The 26,862-nt window shown below is 38.8% G+C and overlaps 1 protein-coding gene across 7 annotated transcripts in view; it reads left to right on the forward strand.

The window, feature by feature from the left end:
* The first annotated feature begins 11,998 nt into the window (after nt 1–11,998).
* Nucleotides 11,999–26,862, forward strand: part of APC (APC regulator of WNT signaling pathway) — a 63,296-nt gene continuing 48,432 nt past the window's right edge. For all 7 annotated transcript variants that reach the window (XM_059834104.1, XM_059834105.1, XM_059834108.1 and 4 more), the window contains exon 1: nt 11,999–12,133. In XM_059834104.1, the coding sequence (XP_059690087.1) occupies nt 11,999–12,133 (135 nt within the window). The remainder of the gene's footprint in view (nt 12,134–26,862) is intronic.

Raw genomic sequence — 26,862 nt, forward strand, 5'->3', positions numbered from 1 at the left:
GGCCGCAGCGCTGTCCTGCGGAGAGGACGGCGGCCTCGCACGGAGCTCGCCTGAGCTCGCCTTGCCTCCTTCCCATTAACTTCCCGGCGGAGGCGTGCCCCGCTTCCCGGCTCCCAGCCCCGGGCCCCGCCTGCCCGGGGAGGCTGCGGGAGAGCGCTCGGCCCCTCCGCGCTGTGGTGGGGCGCGGGGCAGCCCGCCGCAGTGACAGCGCCCCGGCGCTGCTGGCAGGCCGCCCCTCCCGCCCCGGGGTGGTCCCGGTGCCGAGGGCCGCAGTCCTCGGCCTGGCCGCTGGCGCGGCTCCGGGCGGGGGCGCAGCTGTTCCCCGTGGAGGGGGCGGGCGCGTCGTCCGGGGCGCGCCGCCCCATTGGCTGCGCCGCCGCGCCGGGCGGCACGTGACCGGCGGGGCAGTATTGGCCGCGGCGCTGGCGCAGCCGGTGGGCGCGGGCGGGGCCGGCCGGGCCGGGCCGGGCGCTGGCGGCGGGATGGAGGCGCAGCGGCCGCGGGCATGGGGTGAGTGCGGCGGCGGCACCCCGGGGCCGCAGCACCCGGGCGGCAGCGGTGGGCGAGGCGGGGCGGCTCCCTGCGCCTGTGACAGGGAGGTGGCGGCGCCGCCGGGAGGGGAGAAGAAAGCGGCTTTTGTGGCTAAAAAAAAAAAAAAACCGGGCTGCGGGAAAAGGGCTGCCGGCGCGGGGAGGAAGGAAACCCGCATACGGGCAGCGGGGGGCCACTGCGGGCGGGCCCGAGCCCCCGCCCGCCCCACCGGCGAGGGGCACAAAGCCGCCGCCGAGTCCCAGCGCGGCCGTGCGCCCCTCAGCGCGGGCTCCGGGGCTGGGCGGGCAGGGCTGTCGGGGCGGGCAGCCCCTGCCCGGTGTGCGGAGGTGCCCCTCGGGGGGGGGTGGGGGGGGGCGAGGCGCTGCCCGCGGGTGGCACCGGCCCGGCTTTGTTAGCGCCGGGGGGGCGGCGGTGCCTCCGCTGCCGCAGCGCGTCCCCCTCGCCGTGAAGGGCGAGCCGCGCGGGGACGGGAGGCCGGGCGGGCGCGGGTGGGCGGCCGGCGGCGAGCCGCGCCGAGCGGGCCTGGAGAGGAGCGCTCTGGTGGGAGCGCTGCGTGTTCCGTGCGCCCTGGGATCCGCTGACTTCTTCCGAATTTATTTAACATCACAAAGAGATGCTTGGGTCCGAGACTTAACCTGAATGCTGCGGGAAATCTTAATAAATTATGTATGAAGCAGTGGGTCCTTTCTTTCCCTTTGTCAGATACGCAGCTTTCATTCTAGTAATTAGGTCATTGCCAGCAGAACGCTCCTTGCTTTTGCAAAAATCTGTGGCGATTTTTGGAAGACACGTATGCTGCCAAATTATTTCATCCTATTCACTCTTTGGGTCAAGATTTAAAATCCTTACTGTTGACTTACATGGAGGACCCTGTAAGGGTACCCTATGAGCTGTAAGGGGCATTTTTCATTTGATAGGATTTTCTTCAGGGGATCAGCAGAGCCCGGTTTTGACTTGATTTGGATAGTCATACACTGAAAGATGCCTTTTAAAGGCGTAGCAAGAAACACATAGCTTCTTAGTTTGCATAGAAGTCTTTTCAGTAAATTACTGTGCGTACATGAATAATAGAATATAGATCAATTCCAGTTTTTAAATACTTCCCCCCCCCTGCTGTTTGGTCTGTTGAAAGTGCTCCTTAATATTCTTTCTACTCTGGTTTTACTATTTAGTCAATTTTTCTGTTACTTCTAATGCAGTTAATAGATTTTTGAATATTTTCTCAAAATTACAGTTCTTCAAAAATAAACGTAAGCATATGTACTGAGAGTAGTTTCCTGGAACCAAACTACTCCGTATTTTTCAGGAGACTTGAAGTAACTGGTGAAATATTTTTTCCTCCTTTTCAGTTCTGTTAAATACAATGATGCGCAAAAAAGGTTTGATGAAGACAAGTCTAACTTACTGAGTTTAAATTTCTGCTTTATAGTAAACATCCCCTCGAAACATTTTCCATATATACCATTATTTTTTAGAATTGTAGATTTCCTTTTTCTCGGTAAGAGAGGTTTTGGATGATGTTAGATTTTCAAATATCAGTTGAGGACTTACCATTTGGAGTAATTGGTTTCAAAAGGTAAATTGGTGATACTGGATGTTTCTCTTGTAACATATTGAATGTTCATTACAGTTGCCTAAACACTAGAAGATACAGTAAGTGCGGAGGTGCTTTCACCGCTTTTTTCTGAAAGAGGGTGACAAAAGCACGGTAGTGATTATGATGATTATTATGGTGATGCTTTTCCTGTACCTTTTTAAGTCTTGAAAAGAAACGGTCTTAGTATTCTTTTGTGTAACAAGTCGAGTAGTTCCTGGAAGAAATAGTCACACTCTTAAAAATGGCAGCTTGAATAAAAGATCACTTTTAAGTATAATTTTTTAAATTATTTGAGTGTAGACTTTCCTAAACATCATCCCTCAAATGCTATCGTGATACTTGCCAAACATTTGTGCAAAGTACTTGGTTATGGTAAATATTCTGATACATGTTGTCATAGTACACTATTAGTATATCATCAACATGGAATAATACAGCATAAGTTGAAAATGTGTATGGCTCAAATCGGTTCTTCAGGTCTCTAAATTCTTATACTGGATTTCAGTGTGTCTTAATTCAGTTGGTAAAATGTTTATGTTGAGGAAACATGATTAATTATTTTTTCATCAGTGTAATAAAATCCTATTTAAAATAGGCTATACTACTAACGATATGCTGTGACAGTAAGTTATTGTAAGTGAAGACCAAGTCTCCAGTAGTGGTTTTCCAAAATTCGTGCAGGACCTGTGTGAACAGATTCTGATATATTTCCTGCAAGACAGATGGTCTTCTGTTCCCTACAAGTACTGAAGGGAATGCTGAAGATGACCCTAGTAGGTCACCCAATATGAGGAAATATTTATTATAATATAATTTTTCTTAATTAAAGCTGACTCATTTCATTGTAATGGGTTTGGGTTTAATTTGTGTTTTCAGTTAAAATAAAAAAATTAAAACCTGTCTCAGACTTCTTATTAGTTTAAACTTTCTAGAATTCCATCCTTAAAAGATTAAGAGAAATAAAATTAAACAGGAGTAAGTCATATGCAGTGAGGGCATACACAATTAGCCATGAATAGCAAAGTTGATCATCATGAAGAATGAGTGTTCAGGCTTGTGAATCATCACTGGTCCAATATAAGCTATGATTCAAATGATGTCTGGACTGCTTTGTGTTCAATATAGTATTTAAATGCAAATCGTGTTTCATATTTTCACAGTTGTATTCTGAATGCAGCATGACTAACCAGCTAAGGAACTTCCCAACCCAGAATTGTGAAGGAAGAAATGGGGCTTTTTTCTTGGCAGTGTAATAAAAACGGAACTTGACTGCTCATAGCCTGAAATGTATGACTTGTGGATTTCACTCTTTTTTCTATTAATAGGAATGTTTTTTTGGTTGTTACCATTCTTTAGTAAAATCCTAAACATGGGGTCATTCCTGTTTCTCACGCACACACTTGACCCCATCATACTTGACCTGTAATGAGGAAGGCAAGCCAAGAGTTCAGACCATCATCTTCTCTTTCGTTCTCCTCCTGGTCTTTTAAGGAATGTGGAGAACATGGATCACTTGTTTTTTTGAACCTTCATCAGCCAAGTTATCTTTTGGTTAGGAAGAACAGGTGATGCTTCTGCTTATGATCGTTGGTGAGTATAGGCCAAGTATTGAACTTAAGGAAGTATCCCAAAATATAACAATGGATTGAAAGCTCTTGCCAAGTTATGAATTCGTTTATGAAAGAACGAAACAAAAAAAACCTCTCTACCCTACCCCCTGGTCGAAAGGATTTAGGGAGGTCAGGTATAGTAACACTTCAGTATTTTAATCAGCTCTCCACAAAGACAACCTTCCTGCAGAAGTGGATAGAAAAACTAAAAAGAAAATCACCTCAATGCAGCTGAGGGTTAGAGAAAATCGTGTGGCCTCCTTTTAAAGGGACTAACCCTTTCCCACTTTGTATTAGGATAACTGATAATAGTAATGGCTTTCCATCTGTCCCTTGGTTTTTTTCTACACGGCTGAAAAAAACAGAAATTCAGAGGGTGTCTAATGTAGAGATTATAATTCGGTATAATTTGTTGTCAATTTCTTTCAGTGTCAGCTTTTTCAAATTTATTAAAAGGGCTAGTGTTACATAACTTGCAATTCACTTTCTGATATCGAAGCCTGTGTGGCTAAAATAAACTGATGAAGAGCAATTTTACATGATGGCTGTTTTCTACTCCTTCCTGCATCCCTCTGACCTGAGCATGCTAATGCAGAACAAATGAGAACATGAACAGAAGGTACCAGATCTGCTGTTCCACTCACGGGCAATTCTCATTCTGTACTGAGTATTTTCTTAACTTTACTTAACCACACCCAGAGCCTTACAGTACTTTCAGACTCCTCATCATACTTGTGTGCCCACATAGCCCAGATGAGGAAAAACCAAACCAAACACCCTCCGTTCTAGCTGCTACTGACTGGAAGTTTTGGGGTTTGTTCTTAAATGTAGGTGGTGATAGGAGGATTAAATATGCAGGCAACAAAAGTAATTTTAATAAAGCATGGGCTTATCACCAGGTGGAAATAACAATTGTTCAGTGTGATGCTAGAGAAGGTAGAAATACAATTTTTCTGCTCTATCTGGAAAGAATCAGGGTAATGGGCTTTTACAGTGAGTAGGAGAGTATTAAACAATACCTGTGAAGGATAAACATTTTTAAATCAGCAAGCCTGGAATGCTTGCCCAAAACTGAAGTGGATAAGACAATTCCTGACCCACTGATACTCATTTTTGATAAGTTCTTAAGCACAGCACTTAGAGTGCTGATATTTTGCCAAAGTTGAAAAAGGACAAGCAGAAGAATTTTTACATATAAACCATTTAACCTGAAGACGAGCTTCAAACAAAATAGTGGATAATCCAATACAGGATTCAGTCAACAGAGAAATTGAGTTAATGCAAATTGGCATGGTTTGATATGTTCAAAATAAGAACAGCCAAAAAGCCCTCACTTTATTTTTTTGAGTGTATTGATAAAGGTAACTATATGAAAATGGTCCATTTAAGGCTGAAGTTGGTAAGAGGGGCTGGCTTACCTTAGAACAGCTGTGCTGGAGTTTTGCCCCTGTCTGTCAGCCTTGTCCCTCTTTTGGAAATAGCCGTGTAGCAGCTGCTGAACCATTGTGGTTAATGGCCCAGCATAGTAAGTTAAACCGACACCTATTTCAGATTACCTTGGCAGTCAGGCAGTAATCTGCAGTGGTTTAGGCAGCTGCCACTTGAGCAGCTGAGCCCTTCTCTCTTCCCTGGGTGGGAACCTTGCGGAGATGGGTAGGGCAGACAGCTGGGGCAGGCACCAGTGCAGCCATCCCAGCACTAGCACTAACTGCTTCCAAGTCAGAATCCCTAGACTTAGTGCTTCAGAAAATCTGGTTTTAAATGTATTTAAAATAAACTAATTAGAAAATCTTGTGACAGTATGACTATTTTTTTCCCTGTATTCAGTGTGATATGCCCTTGAAGAAACAATTCTCCATTAGTCACATGGGAACGAATGACAAAAATTGACAGAATGGTAAAGAATAATAAGGACAAGATACTGCGCCCTGCACTGAATAGTTGCATGAAGTTTGTGGTTGTAGAAGGAAATCAGAGTTGATGGTCCTTTCCAACCTTACTAAATGGTAATCTAGATATTTGTGAACTTTAGAACCAATGATTACAAGTTGTTATATTAAGAAGATGAACTACATTGTGAAAAATTTTCAGTTACAGAGTGCAGGAGCAAATCTGCTTACTGGTGGTGGTAGCAGAATGCTGAATTCTGTTTGCTTATTGGAGAGTTGAACATCTGATTTGCTACTCTCAACAGTTTGTAATCCAAAATCAATTATGTGAACAGGAGCCTTGGTTGACATCGGTGTTTTTTGGATTGGACCTCATTGAAGAAAGTAGTTTTGCCTTTCTTCACTGATTTTGATGTCTGAAGTAGCCGTACAACTTTCTTGCTAACAAAAACCAGAAAAAAATCACCCTCAGGCAGGTACTGTGGGTGACAGAATAATTATTCTGTTGAAGTTTTCTAAAATTGAAACAAATAGTTCATAGTTACCTAAAAATGTTATCTAGCTTTACATACAGACAGTACCAGGTCTCTGTCTCTATTATTGAAAAAACAGATGGTAGGGTTTTACATCTTACATTATTCTTAGCCTCTGTTCTGAAAAGACTAAGACTAATTTGTTCTACAAAAGCTGCTTTATAAAAATAGGATGCTCTGGTAATGATGATAGCTTTTATGGATGAAAAAATAGTAACAGGAGTCTGAAATATTTTCATAAGGAGATTTAATATATCACAAATTGTTGGGGTTCTTAAGTAGAACCTCCTTAGGGCATGTTGAGTATATATGCTTATTGATTTCAAAGAAGAAAAAAAGGCTCTGATCAATAAAAAAATTCAAGTTTTCAGAGAGTATTGGGGTTTTTGCATACCTCTTGGGATTTGAGACTAGAAAGAGTATATCTATGTTCCTGTTTTCTGGGCAGTTGTTACTGGTATAGTTTTTTAATGTAGAAAAAGACATGTCTAAATCTTAGCAGTACATTAGCATAAATTTAGGTTTCTCATTAATTTTGATTTGATATGTAAGAGAGTTATATCCAACTTGAAATTCTTCTTTGATGTGTAAATTCAAGCAAACTGCTGATTCAGTAAAGCGTGAAATTTCTTGTCATAGTTTCACCTTACTTTGATAGGGGATGGAGTATAAATCTCTTAATGATGAGAAATATGGGTCAGGGAAGTAGGAGACCTAGATTTTAAGTGCCTCTTACAATGAGGGAGTTAAATGTCAAAGTTTCTGTATTGCAAGAGGGTTATTTGTTCAAGTAAATCTAGAGAAAGGGGCATCTCCATCCCTCCCTTTGAATGATGACCACTCTGTGAAGAGAAACAGAGTGCAACAGGGATCTTGACTGAAGCATAACAACTTTGCAAAGGTGGGTTGTGTTGCATGCGTCATGCATTTTCCCTGGGGCTGGGTAAAATGTGAAATGTGTATTGGAGCCCAGAGTTCTTCCTCTTCCCTGCCCCTCCACTCCCCCCTGTAGTGGTTTCGTGCCTGGGGGGGGTGGGGGGGTGGAGAGCCATTTCTTCTTGATTCAGCTGATTCTGGCCCCAGTAATCTTCAATATGTTTGTGTGTGTGTGTGTGCAGTGGTACAGCTCCAGGCCAGTGGGCCCCATGTAAACTATTCCTTGCTTTCCTTTGGACTGGTTACTGGTTAATGCTAGTGTGACTGAGGTGATACATGGCTGTGAACCCTGTGTGGCCGAGAGGGTCCAGAGTTTGACTCTTTTGCCAAGGCAAGTGTTTTGACCACTGGGAAGTTACAAGAAGGGGATGCAGCAATACAGTCAATTTCTATTGATGCCACCGATCTTGTGTTTAAAAATAAAGTCCTTTTTTTGTAGTCAAATAATTTGGAGCATAAACCTAAGGATTAGTTTTGGGACCTGAACTCTGATCTGATGTATCTAGTTTGAGGCTAAAAACCTGTTTCCAGAAGAGAGGTAGATCTTAATTTTGAGGGCGTTAGCTCAATATACATGGAACAGCTTGTGTGGAGCCTTGTGATTTCACTCTAAAAACTAAGTGCCTGAGAGGTGTCACAGTGTTCAGCACCAGAAAGCCTAAGCTGCTTCATCGTCACGCATTACCTGTGTCTGTTTCCCCCATTTTAAAATTAAGTGATGGTGCCTTTTGTGAAATGGCCTTGGCTTTTTGTTATTTCAGGAGAAGCAAACACAAACAGCTTGGAGATATGAAACTAAGTACAGTATTCTTCTGTATTGAGGTTTAGTAATTTAAGACTGGATTTCTGAACCTCTAAGTCCAGTTCCTTCCTGTGCAGTGAGCTAGGCAAGGATGTTGCTGAATTTACAACTTCTAATGGATGTTGCCAGCCTACGTTGATAAATGACCGATTTATACCTGTTTGTTCCGCGTCAGTATTGTGTTGTAACATAAATACTTTTCTCCCTCTTGAGTGGTTTCCCCTCCCTAATAATAAAGTGTAGCTGTGTCGTTCCAGCCTTTGTTGTGCTGAGGCAGCAAAGCCTTGCTCTTCAAGTCTCTTCTTATATGAGACCCCCTCTAGTCCCTTGATCAATTAGCGTCGTTCTCTGCACCCAGTTGAATTCACTTTTCTTACCCATGTCTTTGTAAAATGACTTGATAACTCCAGGGATCATGTTTGCTTTCCTTGTGTCAGTGTCGTGTTGGCAGTGCCCAGGTGCCCTGCAGGCTGGCTGCCGAGAGGCTTGAGTTGCTTCTCCCCACTCACTGCTTGCTTCCAGGTGATGAGGTTCCTACATGAGTGATCTTACACTGTTACGCTATTTAATTCCACTCTGTTTCTACTGCTCCATTTCTCAGTTCATCACATTTCTTGTGTATTATGTGTAGTCCTCTGACCTTGTGAAGCCTCTTGAATTTAAGGGAGCAAGTTCTGATGCCACTTCTTGTGCCAGGATCAATAATGAAATATTTAAAAATACCTGTCACAGACTAGTTTTGGGGGAACTTCGCTAACAACCTGCCTCCAGCCCAGCAATTTGGCTTTCAGCACTGCCCAGTGTCATCTTGTCTTAGAGCTTCTCCTTATCCCTGTATAGTTTTTCTGCTCATATCTATTTTAACTGTGGGTGGTTTTACATGTGGCACTGCATCAAATACTTTGGTGCAGTTGGGCTAAGTGAGATCCATTATTTCTAAAAAGTAGTTTACTGTTCTCCTCAAATACATGGTAGTCCTTCCTTCACAGGCAGGAAAAAGGGGAATTATCTTGGAAGGCCAGAGGGGTAGGTACACATCTGCGTGCCCCCAAGAAGTCCAGATGCCTCAGCCAGTGGGGCAGCAGGTATTGCTGAAAGCAGATGCCAAGGTGGCTCGCAGCGTATTGCTATCATGAGACTGGCTGCCTTCAGTCCAGTTTTCGAAGTGGGTGTACTGACTGCAAACACACTTTGCCCAAACTCGCCACGCTCCGAAGATATGATGTACGCTTTTTTTTCTTTTCCCCTCTAGGAGGTTCTCTTTAAAATTCATGCCCTGTCCTGAGGTGTCGATGTGAGTGCCCTGGTAGTGGAGAGCAGCTGCCAGGCACTGCTGCAATTCCTGATGGTGGAGGCGCTTTTCAGGCAAGCGCCTCAGTGGCAAGCAGATCTGCAGTCAGGCAGCACAGCTCCTGCCGGATGATGCCAAACTGGCAGGAGTGAGTTTCTGCCTGTGGCAGTGTCGCTTATTGCCCATTTGGGTATCTATTTAACAAAAAAATGAAGATGTTTTGGATTACCCAGCTTGTGGTAATGAGCTAACTCAATTTTTTTTATCTGAAAACCCACAGTTTGACATTTGAGTAAATCAGGAACTGACTCCTAGTCTAAGGCATAATGCTGTCTCTTAGTGGTGATGTCCTACTTCCATGTTATGGAAATAAAATACACAAAAGGAAACTTAGGAACTTAGATCAGGAGGGTGAGGAGACAAAGCAAATCTCCCCTTCAGAAACTGGATCCTTAGTCATTTAATGTAAGTACATTTAAGCTTATTTTGCATTTAAAATATCAGCGCTATGCAGTTGCTGTCTTCCTGCTGTAGCTTCTCCCCTTGTTCAGTTTTCTTCATTTTCTTCATCGTGTGTATGCATCTTGTTAATGTGGCTAATTGTTTTAACTTCCATATTCATGAGTGAGTGTTCCTTAGTCTGGATAGAAAATGGAAAAGCTTGGTATTTTTATCATTATCTGTTCTTTCATACTAATAATGAATTAAAATAATGGGAGAAAAAGATTTTCTAGCTAGAATGAAAATGCATGTCAAATACATCATACACAGCAGCTTCTATAAATTAAATGTAAATGAATAAATGTGTGATATACTTGAGTTGAAATCAACAGATTCTGTCAATATTACAAGACAATATTAATTTATGACAAGTAATGTGAAAATATTTCCACTTCTATTTGCCTTTCCTTGGGCTTGGGCTTGTGCAGAATTGTCTATGCAGTGTGTGTTCTGAAAAGAAATGTGAACTACAACTGATGATTTTATTAATAAGAATGAAAACTGTTACTTACTAAATAAAAGCATTCATGAAATGGAACAGAAGCAGTCTACCCTTTTTGATTTTATTTTTTTTTTAACAACTCTCTTTGACAGCTCTCCACCTTTTCGGTGAAACAGCCTGATGATAAAAGCACAGAATTCAGAGAATAGAGTAGAAGTTTCAGATGGCCTTCATTTCTCTAAAAATTAGGTCTCCAAGTAAAGCATGACCAAATCTTGAAAAAGAAATTTATTTGGGTTTTTTTTTTCCTTCAGCTTGTTGATAGTGTCATGGAGATCACAATTCCATAAGTGGCAGGCTTCTTCCTTCTCCTGTCTTTGATGATGACAGGTGCTTAGGGCGTGAAGACTTGCTTCTTGAAAAGGAAAGAAACCAGTCATACCAAATGCACTACAGCTTTTGTTACTGTTTCTGTCTTCAGTGGTATATATTCTTTACGTTTCATTGAGTTTAAATTTAGAAAGATTAAAACACAATTTTCAAAATTTGTATTGGGGAACTAAAACCTCTGTGAATAATTTTACCTATTTTTTAGTAGGCTGGATAATTCAATTAAGATTCATCTGGAAGACCAAAGTTGATTACATAAAGAGTTACACAAGCAGTAAGGTCGAAGGCTTAGTGAGAGGATACACAGAAAATGCTGAATAAGAGCTTTTAATTGTTTCATCTTTTCTAAAGTACTGCAGCAACGATGAAAAGAAATGTTATTCCGTAAACTTTTTATATTTTTTCGTTGAGTTAAAGGCCGCATACTTAGGAAATTCCTGCGATGACATTGGAAGGGTAACTTGTGTATATATATGAAGTGCTAGGGTTCCTTTTATTCTCTTGAATGGCTGATGAATAAGAAATTGATAGCTTCAACTGTAAAGAGCTTCAAACGTGGTTAGTCATGTTTTAGCTAAATGACATTTTTAGATGAACAACTTCGATGGTTTTTGGTTTGGAAAGTGGGAAACAATTTGAATTTTATAATTTAAATTGGAGCATTTGATTCTGTCTCCTTGGTAAAGGCTGAATAATTGTGATGGTGTTCTAGGACTCTGTTACAATATTACCCAAAATAATATGGGATATCTTGACATCAAGAATAGCCTTTTGTCTTTTTTTTCTACTGTGCAATACCGCCACTTCTTGTGTTGGAGTTTTGTAAGTATATTTGTTTTAATCTTAATGCCTTGGAGGGTATTTTTACAAAAGACTTGATTACTAATACATTTGACACTTTTTTCTGTTTAAATTCCTCAGTATTTACTGTTTGCCTTTCATACAATATCTCTTCTAGTGGGTGCTATTCCTAGGAATTTTGAAGATCTGTGACTATCTTTTGTTTCATAAAATAAACAGGCAGTCAGCATCTTTTAGGTATGGTTGATGGTGCTTGTTGTCTATCCAAAAATGATTAAATATGGTCTATTACCCACACAGTTTCTCAGTGTTAGAATTGACATGCGAATTGTAAGGATGTTTTTGTATGATGCTATGAGTTTCTTTCATGTATTCTGTCTTCCCCTAATACCTAATGCAATTGTTAATGAACTTCTTTCATTTGCTTAATCATGTGTATCAAATAGAAGCCCACTGAAAAAGGTCTTTGAACTGGCATTAGTTCTAGGCATTAATAGTTCGGTTTAGGGGATTTAAATTAAACGTGTAGAAAGTTGAGTGGTAAATGGGAAAGAGACATAATTTTATGGTTAGATGAATTCGGGGGTTTTTTTCCTAAAATGTTTAAATTTAATATTTTCTCCTTACTTTTTTTAGGGCTGAGGGTAGCCCAGGATGGCCGCAGCTTCATATGATCAGTTGTTAAAGCAAGTTGAGGCATTAAAGATGGAGAACTCCAACCTTCGGCAAGAGCTAGAGGATAACTCAAACCACCTAACAAAACTGGAAACCGAGGCATCTAATATGAAGGTATTGCAAGTTCTGTGCCTGTGTGCATCAGTGTTTCTGTTACTGCCTTCTGTGTCATGGACTGGTAGTTGCTCAACAAGTTCTGTGTCCTTTTAGAATCCTACAGAGGTCCTTTTCCAGGCTGTGTAAGGGAGACGTTTCAAATCTATTTATTGAAGAATTGGGTTTTTTTAATTTGAAAATTGAAATATTTCAAAACAGTTTTTTAGAAACAGCTTTGACTTTTCATAGCTTCTTTCCTGGTGTGTCATGATAACCACTACCATTTTAGCACTGCTGTACTTACCAGCAGGAAGTCTAGTCTGCTGACATAATTTGACAAAGCAAGTATTGTTCAGCTCTTGAAAACATGGGAGAGACTGGAGGTTTTCAGCGTTTTAAAGTAACTTTAAAAATTTTTGGGTTTACTACAGTTATGATATTTAACATCCCAAAAGGAAAAGTTCATTTTAAAATAAGACCACAAGTTCTACAGCCTCTCCCAAAGCCTAAATTTATATTTAATGATTTCACCCAGATCTGTCCATCTGGTGTTTATTGGCTAGGTGTAGGCCTTCAGAGCCACCTATCCAAGAGGAAACACTAGGCTCAGCTGGAATTTAGATGGATTTTGATCAGTAGGAGGATACATACACAGCTGTATCCATGTGATCCATGACACTGAACAAGGCAGAATTTCACAAGTGTTACAGCTGCATTCATGTACTGCTCTTCCTAAGCTGACAAATCCTGGTGCTTTTTGCTAACAGCTAGCAAAACCAGACTGCTTTTGGTACCTCAGTTAATATGGCTTGGAAATTGTTGGTATCTCTGCATATACTCCTGTATAGGGTAGGCACATTCTGAATATTAAACTGCATCTGTATGTCCATCTCCTTACCTTCCGATCTTCGTATCACAGACTTACTGTTCCTTTGTAACTGATCTTTTTTTTTTAAATATGGTAATCTGATGAATATAGCAATTAAAAATACTTTGAACTGAACTTTCTTTCCCTCCAGTATGTAGGTTATGACCTACATACAGTTGTGTATATTCACTGTAAAAAGAAAAATTTTCTTGTGTTCTGAAGCACTGTCACTAGTTATAACACTTGAAAGAAGCACAAATCTTTCAGATGCATTTAATCCTTGCATTGTAGTGTAAAATTAAAGTGGCTCTGCTACCTAAATTGAAATGGAATTATAGCCCTTTAGACAAGCTACTTGAAACAGTGGTTGGCATTAGCAGCTGTGGAAAAAAAAAATAATCTTTTGTTTGATGAGTTATGTATATGAAAGCTAGTTCTGTCATTTATACTGTTTTTCTTAAGATAATGTTATAACAAATTTGTCAGTTAACTCCCCTTCCCTCCCTGTCGTTGCAGTCTAAAATATGGAAGGGAAGAATAGGAGAGATGATCTTCCTCATAGTTTGAAAAAGGAAGAGCAAAAATGTCTTTTTTCCCTTCTTTGTCCCCATACAATTCTTGTTCTTTTTCTTCCCCCTCCCCCCCTTTTTTTTTTTTTTTTTTAGCTTTTGTGCAGATAATTAAATTTCCACTGACCTAGAGACAGACTAGCTGTGTAAGCTGGTCTCCAGGGCATTAATTTGGGATGTGGAACAGCTTTCTGTCCTTACTTCAAACCTGGCAGACCACTAAACAGAAAGTGGCTCTATCGTACTCCACAAAGGGGTGCTTATGAGCATATTCAGAGTAGATATCACATTTTCTCTCTCCTGAATGCCATTCTAGATCTGAGGAATTTATCCTAAAAGAACTCCAACTCAAGTATCAAACTCAATATGTTTCTTATCATTTGGGGGGATGGGTGGGGAGAATATTGTTCAGATTAACTTGATTTTTTTAATCCATATTTTATGAAGAAATCCTAATCAACTGTGTTCCTCAGGAGTGCTTGTTCCTGCACCTGAACCAAGAAGCTGTTTCTTTTCCTTGTTTGTTTCAGATGTGTTTGAAAGGGGTCAAAATCTAGCTTTGATTTGACTTGAACCTGGAGGATAGTATGGGAATGATCTTGGTGTCTGATCGGAGTCTGTGCGTGAAGTTTGATGGGGATTATTGCAGTATTCTCTTTAGTCAGGAGATAATTTTAGTTTTGCAGGCTTTTGGAGAAAGTATGTAGTGGCTTTGTTCCACTGAAAGAAACTGCACAGTTTGTGTGGTTCCAGTGCCATAATTAGGGATAATTACAAGAAAAGTAATTAGAAGAACCAGAGCAGTGGAGATTGAAAACCCTTTGGCTACCATATAAGCCATTAAAACTCCAAATATTTTGGAAAAAAACGATCCTTTGGGAGCATGAGTGTCACAGAGCCCTAGCAGCCCCTCCTACCAAGTAAAATCCCAAGTATTAGTGGGAGAAGGGGAGCAGCAGTGGGGAAAACAAGCTGTGGTTCTGTGGCAAACATCACTGTTCTTGCACCATGAATTTTGATCTGTGGGCTAGTGCAGAAACATCTCACAGTGATTCTTTGGACTGTTAATGTGTTTGCTTGTGTTTCATCTTTTGCATTATAGTCTTTAATCGGTTGTGAAAGGCAGTAGTTAGGACAGGCATTTTAAAGACAATATTGTCCCTTTAAAGAAAGTGATTTTGGAAGTAGTAGTATTAAAATGTTGTGTAAGTGTGCCTCATCTTTATAATCGCTCCATTTCAGAAATGTAAAGTAATCATACTGGAATTAAAAGCTTAATGTGAGCTCATCTTGCACATGTATTTATTATAAACTACTACTGACCTATATAAGAATAATGTCTGAATACTTCATGTTTAAAGCTAAATTTCATATTTAAAAGTGAAAACTGTACATCTGCTGACCAGAAAACAAAATGATGGGTAAACGAAGGTAAATGTGATAATGGGGGTGCCAAAATGATTACTAAAACAGTGTCCACTTTGTTTTTTAATTTGGTTGTCCTAGGGATTAACTGTTCAAACAAAAGAAATCCCTCAGAGTATTATGACTAACTTGGGAAATTCAGTTGTTACTATTGGCTTACTGTCAGATGAAATATAGCAGTTTGGTATGATAAAATGCTTTCCCTAAATAAATAAATATGCTGTTTGGTCAATGAAATAATGATGTTGGCCCATAAATGAAGAAAAAAGGTTTCAGTGTCTAGATGTAGATAGCAACAGTAACTGCATAAAACACAGGCTAGGGACAAATTTAGATAAAAATGAACATAGTTTTATTTTAATTCAAAACCCGTAAAATTAATGAAGAGACAAAAAGCAACCCAACATTAGCTATATTGCTTTGTGCATGTAAATGTAGGCGACTTTTTGTGAGAAAAAGACCTCAATTTTTTGAGATATACGTTGCAAACAAAGACTCTCCTGCTTGGTTCATGTAAAAGACAAGTATTTTTCTGTTAATCATGGCATTTTTTTTTTTATGTCATCGCTAATTCATATCAGCATTTTTCCCCATGTAAAATCTGGGAGGAAATAGGTATATATAATATCAAGTAATCAAGAAGTAGCCAAAGAATAGCATCATGCTTGATTTCCACACTCACTCTCTCAGTGTTTGGATTTTACAGTAAACGAGTAATGCGTGTTATCTTGTGTAAGAATGCTATCTTTATAATATGTGGTGCTCTGTGGGCAAAAAGTTCTCTCTTTCATCTTTATATAGTACATTAGAAATTATATTCTGCATGTGATTTTCCAGCTTATTTAATGTCCTCTGCATTGTATCCACACGTATCAATAATAAAATAGGAAGACTGTCAGTAAAACTGGCTCAGATTTCTTGAGTTTGAGAAATGTTTCGATCAGCTAAACATACACTGTAAAGAAACAAGGCAGTGGTTAAACTCTTATTCTCAGAAAATCATGAGCTGCTTATTCTTGGGGGTTTTTTTACAGTTTTTTGGTTTGTAGAGGGTGTTTTTTGGCAGATCATTGTCCTCATATAAAGGTTTCAGTTTTAATAATTTTCTGTGGGTTTTTTGGTTGTTGGTTGGTTTGTTTGTCTTAAGGAATTCAGGTTTAAAAGACAAAGTCCTAGGGAGCTAGTTAGTATGATGTCCAGTGCAGGTCCAAAGAGTGGTCTATTTTTGACGTAGATGGCGTTTGTGGGTTTATTACACTAATTAGACAACAGGGTAATAAACGTGATGCTATTATGTTGGATTAGAATGGATTTTGACTAAATAAAAAAGCAAGTGCTAAGGTATTTTGAGGATTTTGATTTTCAATGTGTTTGTACAATGTTAAGCTAAGATAATTTAATGTGGTTGCAAAAGACATTTTACGCCTATAGAATGTAATATTCCAGATTTATTGCAGTGTTGTGCATACTTGGTGAGGTTGATTAATTTATACTCAGATTAGCAGAATTAAAGGTAAAAAGTGTGCTAAAGAAGATGCCATAGTGCCTGTTTTTAGTCTTGTTTCTGTCATGATGGATTTGTGAGAATATGAGAAAGCGTGTATCTTATTATAACTGAGTGTGATTTTATAATTAAATAAAATGCAACTTAATCATATCTGCAAATATAACTCACTATAATATATTTTATGACTATTTAAAGGGATGAATATACAAGTCCTTAGCTGGAATAGCAGATTGACGAGCAAGTCAGCAACTTAACAGTTACAGTAGCTTGTTTCTTTCATTAAAAAGAAGGAACCTGAAAAAATTACTGCTTCCAGCTTGAGTTTGTTAGCATATGTTTGTTTATAAAAACAGAAGATTGATGTTCAGAATGTTCCAGGAACTAACTGGCTTGCAATGTTTTGATGCTCTGTTACACTTTTTGGACATGAACTCTTTGTCAGCCTTGTATGGAAGTAGTATTTTGTGATCTGTAAGCCCTAAGAGTTAAAAAAAGAGAGTGCTGATCCTTTACAATCAGGTATACCAATGGCTGAAGTTCAGAAATTTACACTTGTAGTGACGTAAGATTTCAGATACTATTGGTACCCTTTATCCCCCTTGCCTAAATTTTAAGGTTTGCTTTAAAATGGCTGCTGAGGGATTCTCTCTTTTGGAATGTGTGGCTACTTCTATCAGATGTCTCCTTGATTAGGAAAGCAGGTGATCACATTTTCTTTTAACTCACCAAACACCATTTTATGGTCATACAATCTGCTTAGTCACCATTTCTTCATATTTAACCTTGAAAACCTACTTTATTCTGATCAGCTGTCTCTGATCATCAGTGTTTAATGATCCTCATTGTAAAGCACAGAAGGTGCTAGGAGATATTTTTGTAACTGGCACAAGAATTTTCAGTTCAGCGTATCATGGTAAGCCATGTGCTTGCAAATTTAGAATTTTAAGCCTAACGTGTTCAGAGAGACCTCTGATACATACAGCTTAACAATTTTGTCATGTGCTATATATATATATGTAGTGTGTATCTATCTGTATATGAGGTTCGTCAAGTAGATGGTAGATAAATACATTTAACGGATACCCATGTTTGTAATCCCATCTTCAGAAATCTAACAACAGTTTTTCTTACAAGATACCAGAAACTACACATTTTGTTGGGAATACTTACTGTGTCAGATAACAGGACTTTTCCGTCTGTCTCCAAAAGGAGAGTGTTTTTAGCTTCATCTGGCCTTTTCCCTTTGGAGAAAAGATTTTTATTTGGCATCACACACAGTAGAATGTTTCACCAAGGCATACAGAAGTAAAAAAATAATTGAAAAAATATGTTAAGCTATGAAAGCAAAGCATTCAGTACACAGAAGAGGAACACTTATGTTAAAATAGATATATTTGATCTGGAATTGCTGTTAGTGAATAGGCTACACATACTAAGCAAACAGCAGTATAACTTGAGAAGTTTGTATTTGAATCTTGAGTATAGTGTGATAGGCATTTCTTTGTACATTAGAGTTACACATCAGAGTATTAGCATCATTTCCAGAACTGTCACTGGAAATCTCATTTCCAAGTGATCTGAGTTACCTGGTGTGTTGTTATTTCTGATAAGAGGTCAAATCAGATATAATATAGTAGATTATAGTTGCTTCATGAACCAAAACGAATGCTTGATACCTCCGTGGTAATTGCTCATACAGAGCTTAGGAATATTTCCCTAGTATGCAGAGAACATCTCAGTGGCCCTGTTCTTGTATTTAAGTGTCAACAATAAAACTTTTAGAACAAAGGGATAAAACAGATACAGTGAAATGTCAGAAATAAATTACATTCACCCAAGCGTTCAAAAGCAGCTTGAGTATGAAATTGCTGAACTCTAAGGTGTAACCTGTCCACCCCCTCCTCTTCAGCAGTTGGGAAGATTGTGGTATGACCCCTTTGGCTTTAAAGAAAGAGCAGACTACAGCCTAAGAAAGAGGGGAAGTCATTTACTGGGATGATTGTGAGATCTGGCTACTTAAAATTGTAGTCATGCAAATTATTTCCCTTCTGTCAAAAGTCTTCATCAGTTTGTGAGCCGGTAATTTCTTGTTTGTTCATGGATCCTGAAGTTCTTCTATGGTAGGTTCCCTCCTTGCAGCAATTCAGCAAGTATGGCTTCTTAGTCAAAGCTTCTTTTCTTTGTAATCTGCACTATGTCAACCTGACTGCTTAAGAGAGATGTTTTGTTAGTTAGGTACCCCCTAGCATGAGATTCTTTGCCAGTGTGTTTCCACTTGCTTCCTTAAGTATCTTCCTTTATTTGTTGTCTGTGAAATGTAGTGATACATTGTCAAATTATAGAATTCAAACTGAAGCAAGTTCAGTGATCTTTTTTTTTTTCAGCTCTTCCACCAGACAGACATCTGCATTGCTTTCAAATATGTGTGTATGCCTGTAATTTTCCTTCAAGATCCTTTACGTGTTTAAGACCTTCTGGTTATAACAACCACTTGTGATCGTCAAAGATCAAGATCAGTATTCTGTGTTTAAAATGGCCTCAGCATGCAAGTTATAGAAGGCGGCAGGTGTGATGCCACTTTTCAAGCTTCCTTAAGTGGCATGATTGAATAGGATGGGACTCTTCAGGTGGAGGGAGAGGGATGGGATGGGAAGAAGGTTGTTGAGCTCTAAAAGACCATAAATAGCATGAGAAAAGTCAATAGGGAATAGTTAGTTTCCCTCAGTACCAGATCTAAGGGACATCAAGTAACATTATCAGATAGCAAGTGTAAAAAAAAAAACCAAAAAGGTTTGTTTCTCATCGTAAGTCTTTGCCATGGGAGGATTTGGATGCCAAACAAATTGATCAGGAGATAGTACCACTGGAGATGTGGTTTCAGGAAGTCTGCAAGTCAAGGCCAGCTGGAAGCTGGAGAGAGGACATATAAGAGAAATGAACAGCGGGTATTGTTTTGTTTGCGTACCCTCACTAGGTTGCTGCTGTTGGAGGTGTGATGTTGGTGTGGATGGGCATTTGGTCTGTCTCAGTGTGAAGGACTGCATTTGCTCTTGGTTCTCGGTTTGTTTTTTTTTTTTCCCCAGCTGGGTTATGCTCCTTTAAGAAAGGGGGAGGAGGATGAGGACGGATTTCCCCTCCCTTCTAGAGCTCCTGAGCATTGTGAAGGAGAGGGGCCTTCAGAGGGCTGGGGGTGGGGGGAGGCACTGGAGTGGGATGAAGAAGGGAAGGTAACAGCAGCAGCCTGGGAGCTCATGGCTGAAGAAGAAATCCGAAGAGCCTGTGGTAGAGTAGGAAATTGAGACCTCTGCCTGGCCAGTGATGCAGAGCCCTTTCTTGGACCAGGTAGCACACTGCAGTTCACATCTGCCTTGCAAGGGTACAGTAGGCAGTGGGGGGTTGTACTGAGACTCAGGAATAGCAATTGAAGTGTCTCTTCAGGTAACTTTTTTTTTTCCATTCAAATAGTTAATATTTTTAATTAAAAGGTTAGCTAATTATCCTGGTTTATAGTTGAGCTTTTTGTTGTGTTTAAAAACTTTTCAGTCATCTTTGGGAGCTCAACAGAAAGTATTAATGAGAAGGTCTAAACAGATCCACCACAAAGCTCTGGCCATGTGGAAAGTAGCATGGTCCCCAGTACATTAGTTTTTATGTTCCTGGAGAACACTTTAGCAAATAATTTCAGGAAAGCATTTTTGGTGAAAATTTGTGCTTACGTCAATTGGGACTAAAATGTGTGGTAATTTAACTTCAAAAATTCTGTAAGAGGTGGCATTAGGATAACTTTGTCACATTAAAACGTGGTAGGTTTTGGGTGGTAGGTTTTGGGTTTGGTCGTTTTGTGGGAGTTTTTTTAGGAAACCAGAGTTGTTAGATTGTTATGTAAAGGTCCAGAGAACTTGAATAATTTAAGTTGCCAGTACGATCCCATAGTTTTCTTACAATTTATGAAGCAGTTGCAAAGCATCATGATCATCCTGTGATGTCAATACTATGCTGCTATGAGGTTGCGGACACATTACCATATTTTACTGTATCCTTTGGTGATGGCATTTGGTTTTTTCGCATTATTCTGGTTCTACCTGTGCATGCCTGGCTTACGGCTTTTTGGAGAAGAATCCTGTTTATCTGGATACAGATGGTAGTGGAAGAAACTTCTTTTTTTTGCTTGCTACTAGCAGCAGTTGAACATAAATTTTCCCTCCTTAATTAGCCTGTGTGTCACCAGCTGATGAGAACCTTCTAGTGTGCTCTTCATTTGCTCATTGCCATGCAAATAGTGTACCTCAGAAAGTGGTGCCTGTGTTGAATCTGCCCTTGACTTGGCATTGTTTCCAGGCATCTTCCAGCCAACTCTAATGAGTCAAATTTGTTTTGTCTGACTGATTTTTCAGTGTTCTGGCTGATGTGGCCAAAGTTAAGGGAGTTCTTTTATACTTTGTACTTCTGGCTCTTGGGAGTTATTTGTATGGTCCTGTGCACTTCACTGACTTAACAGAGCTTGTTTTTCTTCTCTAACTTCCATTTTTTAAAGCTTGTTTTGACACATGCTCAGTCTGGCACACAGTGGAGGCTTTGTCTTGATTTCTTTGATACTTCACTGAATTTTGTTGTGGCCCAGCTTTAGGGGAGCTTTAAGCAGGAACATAAATTACAGCAGACAATAAAGGGAAATGTAGAAGGAACTAGAAGTGTTTTGAAGAACAGCTCAAGATGCAGTAGCAAACGAGGATTTTGTGTAATAAATTACCTGCTTTTGAGAAGGAAGCTATGGGAGGGAACCAATGAATCAAAAGCATAAATTAAAGGAATTTCTGTGAAATTCTTGTTTGTCTCAGTTTTCAATGGTGGGGATGTTGCAAGTAATCTGACCCCCAGATCTGTTCTTTGCTTGTAGCGCTAACAAACCTTGTGATTGTATAAATTACTACTTTTTATAGTTTATTTCAATAGAGTTTATTTTTACTTTTTTTTCCTCTTTAGATGAAACAAAATACCAAAAAAAGACTTAAAATGCATTTTATCTGGGTTTACACATACAAACATTAAGGAAATGCCAGCTTTAAGGTAGACAATGCCACCCTGATTTTGTCAGCTCTTTTGTACACCCTATGATACAATTTTACCTATTCTACAAAAAAAACCCTTCCAAAGTTAGCATGCTCAATGCTTACAGTAAGGAATAAAATAGATGCTTGTATAAAACAGTGTTATTTTCTAATTTACCTCTGCAAATGAAGTCTTTAAACACAGTTTTTCATGTGTATAATGATTTGTAGAGAGTCAGGTATTTCTCTTGAAAGTTGCTTCTTGACAGAAACGCAGTCTGCAGGAAAAAAAATGAACTTTTCCAGAAAATGTATTTTATTAAAAATAATTTTTTTTACAGTATTAAAACAGAACTAAAACTCCATTGTCTTCTGTCAGCTGGATTTCTTAGCCAAACCATGTCTCCTTGAATGAGCTGTGGTTTCACTATGAGTGGGTTGCATATGTCATGGAAGTTGCACGACTGTAGTCACTGTCAGAAACACTGTCTGCAGACAGCTGAGCTAGTAGGAGAGAATTCAGAGAGAGCTGTGAGATACAGATCTCACATAGCACTGTGGCATCCTGGACACAGACAGTGCTCAAAATCCAATTACATTCAGTACAACCTACCAAAATATTTTTATTCAATACTAATGTATATTTTACTTTCAGTGCAACTGAGTTATGTTTTGTATTCTGAAATAAGACGGGTTTAAAAAATTCACTACAAGCTAACTGTCTTTGTTGTGCACCGTAATGAATCAGCTAGCTGTAGAAATTTCACATTATACCTGTAACTTTGAAAATATAATAGTAGCATAGGCTCTGATACTTCGAAAGTCAGGTCCTCTTCCAAATGGTTGGCTATATAGGCATTTGCACACCAGATATGAATATAGCCCTGCTCTTGTTGAAAGCCTGTTTTAGTTTCATATTCATCCCATTCTGCACAACAGATGTGATAAAAATGGACAGAACATGGTGACACCTTGTTTTGTTCTTTGAGTAGCCATGCTAGATTTCTACTTTTTTCCTCAAGTCTTCATATTTGCTTTATTTAACTGCCTGTATGAATAGTCTTACTGTACATGATAATAGCTAGCTAGTCTAGTTTGAGAGCGAAAGGAGCTGCATATAGTCTTAACACACAAAGGCTGTTCACCCAAAGAATTCTTAGGGGCAAGTTGGCAGAGAACTAACTCTACTTTTGCTGCCTAGTAGTCTTCCATTGACATGGGCAATGACTCTTTTGAGGCTAAATTTCTAAAGATTTTACTTTTGACTCATGAAAATACTATTTTTCAATGTTTTTCAACAAATACATTGTTTGATTAACAAGTAGGGAGAAAAGCCATTGATTCAGCAGTAACATTCCTTGCCTGTATAAATATTTGTGGAATAGGTGCTAAATTCTGAGCTTCTATAACTTCTGCTGTGGGAATTTATCCAGTATTTTCTTTTCAGTATATGCTTGGTTTCCATTTAATTTCAATACTTCCTTTCCCAACGTGTAAGCACTTGAACTTTTTAAGTCTTTCAAGGGAGAATTGTAATCATGGTTAGCATAGGAAACATCATAAGCTTTTTTCTTCTTTTTTTTTTTTTTTCCTAATGTGAGCTTTCATCTTCCTTCTCGAATTAGTTCCGTTACTGTCAGTTGGATTTTGCAAATGCAGAATGTTTTTATGGTGCCGCACACACCTATGCCTTTCAGGAGGCAAGAGGTGGTGTCAGTCTTACGGCACATAAAGGCGACTGTCACATCAGGATTGTGACACAGGGTGAAAGAATACTGGTAGTACAGTAGATATGCGAGGGATAGAGCAATGGATAGATCCTCTAAAAATGCTGCTAAAAATAAAAGTAATTTTGAAGATGTGTTGGTCACTTGATAAATTCTAGTGTGTGAGTGGAAGAAACTCCCATAAGCTGAACTGATTTTTACAAATGGAATCAACTGATGAATTCTGGGAAATACTTCTCTTCAGTGACTGCACAACTAATGCAGTTAGACATTTGCAAATAACTCTCTTCAGGTTCATGTGAATTAAAAATGTGGTTATAAAAGTCATTTAGCATCTTACAAAACACAGACTTTTAAAATACCAGTGAATTTATTTAAGTAGTAAAGAAGCAGCAGTGGCCTTATGTTGTGTTTGATTTATGTCTTTTTAAGTTTATTGGTATGATTTCACAATAAGTAATATTTTCAGCATTATCTTTGCAAGTCTAAAGATTCTACCATAATCCAAATCAGTTGGAAAATTGCATAAAAGCTTTTTTTTAGAATTTAGGTGAAATGGAGCTGGTGAGATAGATTATATATAGAGAGAGACAGAGAGTTACTGACATTACTTCAGACAGCATTCTTTCTGAGCATAAAATCAGATAACATTAGTTGATCTGACAGTGGGCTTGCACTAAAAACTTAGTAGACTTCAGTATGTGGTTACAGCAAGTGACAGCTCTTGAACATGGTAGTACCAAGCGAGTATTTTTCTTTTGGAAAGTGACATTGTTTGAAATAGAAATGAACAACATCATTTCACATAACAAATGCTTTCCACTTTCCACATGGTTAGAATTTGAGTTGCTCCAGTGTTTCACCTCAGTCAGCAGTGCTGTCATCATTGCTGTTGTCATTTGGACCTGGTTACAGGGTTGAGCAACCAGAGCTTGGCACTTCAGGCAATTAGAAGGGCTCCCATGAAGCTTGATTAAGTAGCAGTGTAATTCGCCAAAATGTATAGGAGTAAAGGGCCTCTTCTGTAGCTCTCACTTGGCCCCTGTGAGGTCGTACCATGTGTGATGGTATCAAGGCACTGTCAAGTTTGTATAGTTATGAGGGGCCATGTAAGATCTTGAACTTAAGTTTATGCTATCTATAAATGCATAGAAAATGGTATTCTGGTGTCCGTCCCCTGTCCCCCACAGTTTTGACATCTAATGTTTTTGTTGAATTTGAGTGATGGATGTGCTTTTACTATATGTTACCTTTTTTCTGCCCTTTTAAACCAGTATTAATTGAAACTGTACAACACTGGGTTGAACTTAAAAACCACTTTCAGTTTAGAGTGCAAGTGTATGTTAAGTTTTCAGCATATTGGGTTAAAAACATGAGTACAAATGCTGTCAGGAATATTCTCATTTAAAAATACTGCTTATTTGGTTAAAAATAATAGTTCTGAGTCATTCAGTGTGCATTATTGCTATCCTATATGATGCTAAGATAGATGTTCAATTACTGTCTGAAATTATAAACACGTCCTGTATTTGTGCAGTTAAACCTGTTTTTATGCTCAAATGTTGTAAATATAGTGGTAACCAAGGTAAGCAAAACCTAAAAAACCTAAACTGACGGATAATTTAATTTGGGTTTTGTTTACAAACATTGAAAGAAACACAAAGTGAAGTCTGTGTGTGTATGCATATATGTAGATGACAGGAATGTCTTTCCACACAGGCCCAAGTGTAGTATTAGCTAAAAAGGAGGAAGAGGTCTGAAGAGTGTCTTACTGAAAATCGATTGATGGAATAGCTTTTGTTGGAAGTCTTTTTAAATGTAGACTCATGCTTACCTTTGAAAGATACAGTAAATTTCAGAACATTTTGTTGGCTTGCTATTCCAGCTGATACTGGCCTGTGAGTATATCTGGCATGCTGCTGCCAGCCAATTCATGTATTTAATTTTGATGATTATTTTCATACATTTAGGCATTCACTGAACACACAAAACTTTTAGAAAAGTGAATACAAGTAATAAAGCTCATTCTCTTTAAAAGGGGGGCAAGGGAAGCAAGTAGCGTTTACAGAAGACCAAACATATCTGATTTGTTTGAATTATCATCAGTGCTCCTTTTCCTGCCAAAGGAGGGGTATATGTCTAAACCAGAATGTCTTTTTACCTATACCATCTTTTGAAATATTTCTAAATATGAATATTAATATTTATACTTACAGTCCTTAAAATTTGAATATACTTTTAAATCTTAAATCATTGGGATTTGAAATTTGGCATTGTTATTGGTGTTCCGTTGTGGGTCCATTCTTTATTAGCAGCTTGAGTAAATTCACAGCCCATAAGCAATTTTATTTATAATCCTTACCACTTAGCTGGGTGCATGTACTGTTAGTTAAGGTGCTTTTCTTCTCTGTAGTTTTCCAGTTACTTGCTGTCGGGTCTGATCTTTTTTTTATTTAATTATCCATGAAGTAGTTGTAAGGTCAGGACTATATTCATAGAGTCCAAACAAAAAGAAAATAAATTGACATTGTTTCTCTCCTTCACAGTCCAGAGACTGTGAAGACAGAAACCTTTTTTAAATGATGATGAGTCATAGGGACAGCTCCATTTCCAAAAGCATGCTTTTGTACTTCTCCAGTAGGACAAGATAAACTAGGTTATATTTAAGTGACCATTAAAATAATTTGACTTACATTCTTTAAAAGAACAGAAAAAAACTTGCAGCCTTCCTTATAGATACACTTATGTTTGTATGTTTTATCAGTAAGTCACTGCTGAGTCAGTAAAGAATTTGCTTAGAATAATGCTATAAACTATTACTAATATATTTATTCAACTTGCATAACTAAACAGAATATTAATTTAGTTAAATTTATTCCGGTTTATTTGTGGAGAAGATTTTACACTATTTAGCAGACATGGTATCAAAAGCACTATAAAATTATTGTGGAAAAGTACTATTTCAAAGCACTGTATTAATCTTGGAGAAAAAATGGGAGAACTGCACATATACAGCATTAATGTTGAGTCCTGGAGTTATAGCAAGTGAATAAACAAAAATTAGCATTATCATAGATAACTTGCCGTGTTTCCTCCAAATGGGTTATTGCAGAAAACTTCTCTGTTCCTTTATTCAAGTAAAATTATAAATTCTCCAATTTGTCATTTTAGCACACTATCTCATTTTCCACCAGTACCTGGCCCAGGGGCTGCATCTCCCTCTCTAACCTTTGCTTCGGCATCTTAGATTTCAAAGTGTGCTGTGATTGAGTTTGAAATTGATGTCATAGCCTCATAATGGCATTGTTACCTTAGCAATGGTACTACAGAAAAGAAATGTAGAAAAATACAGAAAAGAACTCTTTACCTACTAACTTGAAAAAAATGCATGTGCTGTTGACGAAAAGGGGATAATTTAAAATCTGAAAGTTACAACCTGAATTAATGAATTGTAGCAGAGAAATTGAGAAAGGTGATCCAGTATGCTAATGTTTAACTCTTGCCAATATTCAGAAAGAGCAGTCCCCAGCTGCTTGGGTACCTCAGTCATGTGATTTGGTAGCACAGGAAAAGGTGATAGTATTTCCACCTAGCTGTTCATAT

The sequence above is a fragment of the Gavia stellata genome, chromosome Z, assembly GCF_030936135.1.
Source record: "Gavia stellata isolate bGavSte3 chromosome Z, bGavSte3.hap2, whole genome shotgun sequence".
Classification (NCBI taxonomy): domain Eukaryota; kingdom Metazoa; phylum Chordata; class Aves; order Gaviiformes; family Gaviidae; genus Gavia; species Gavia stellata.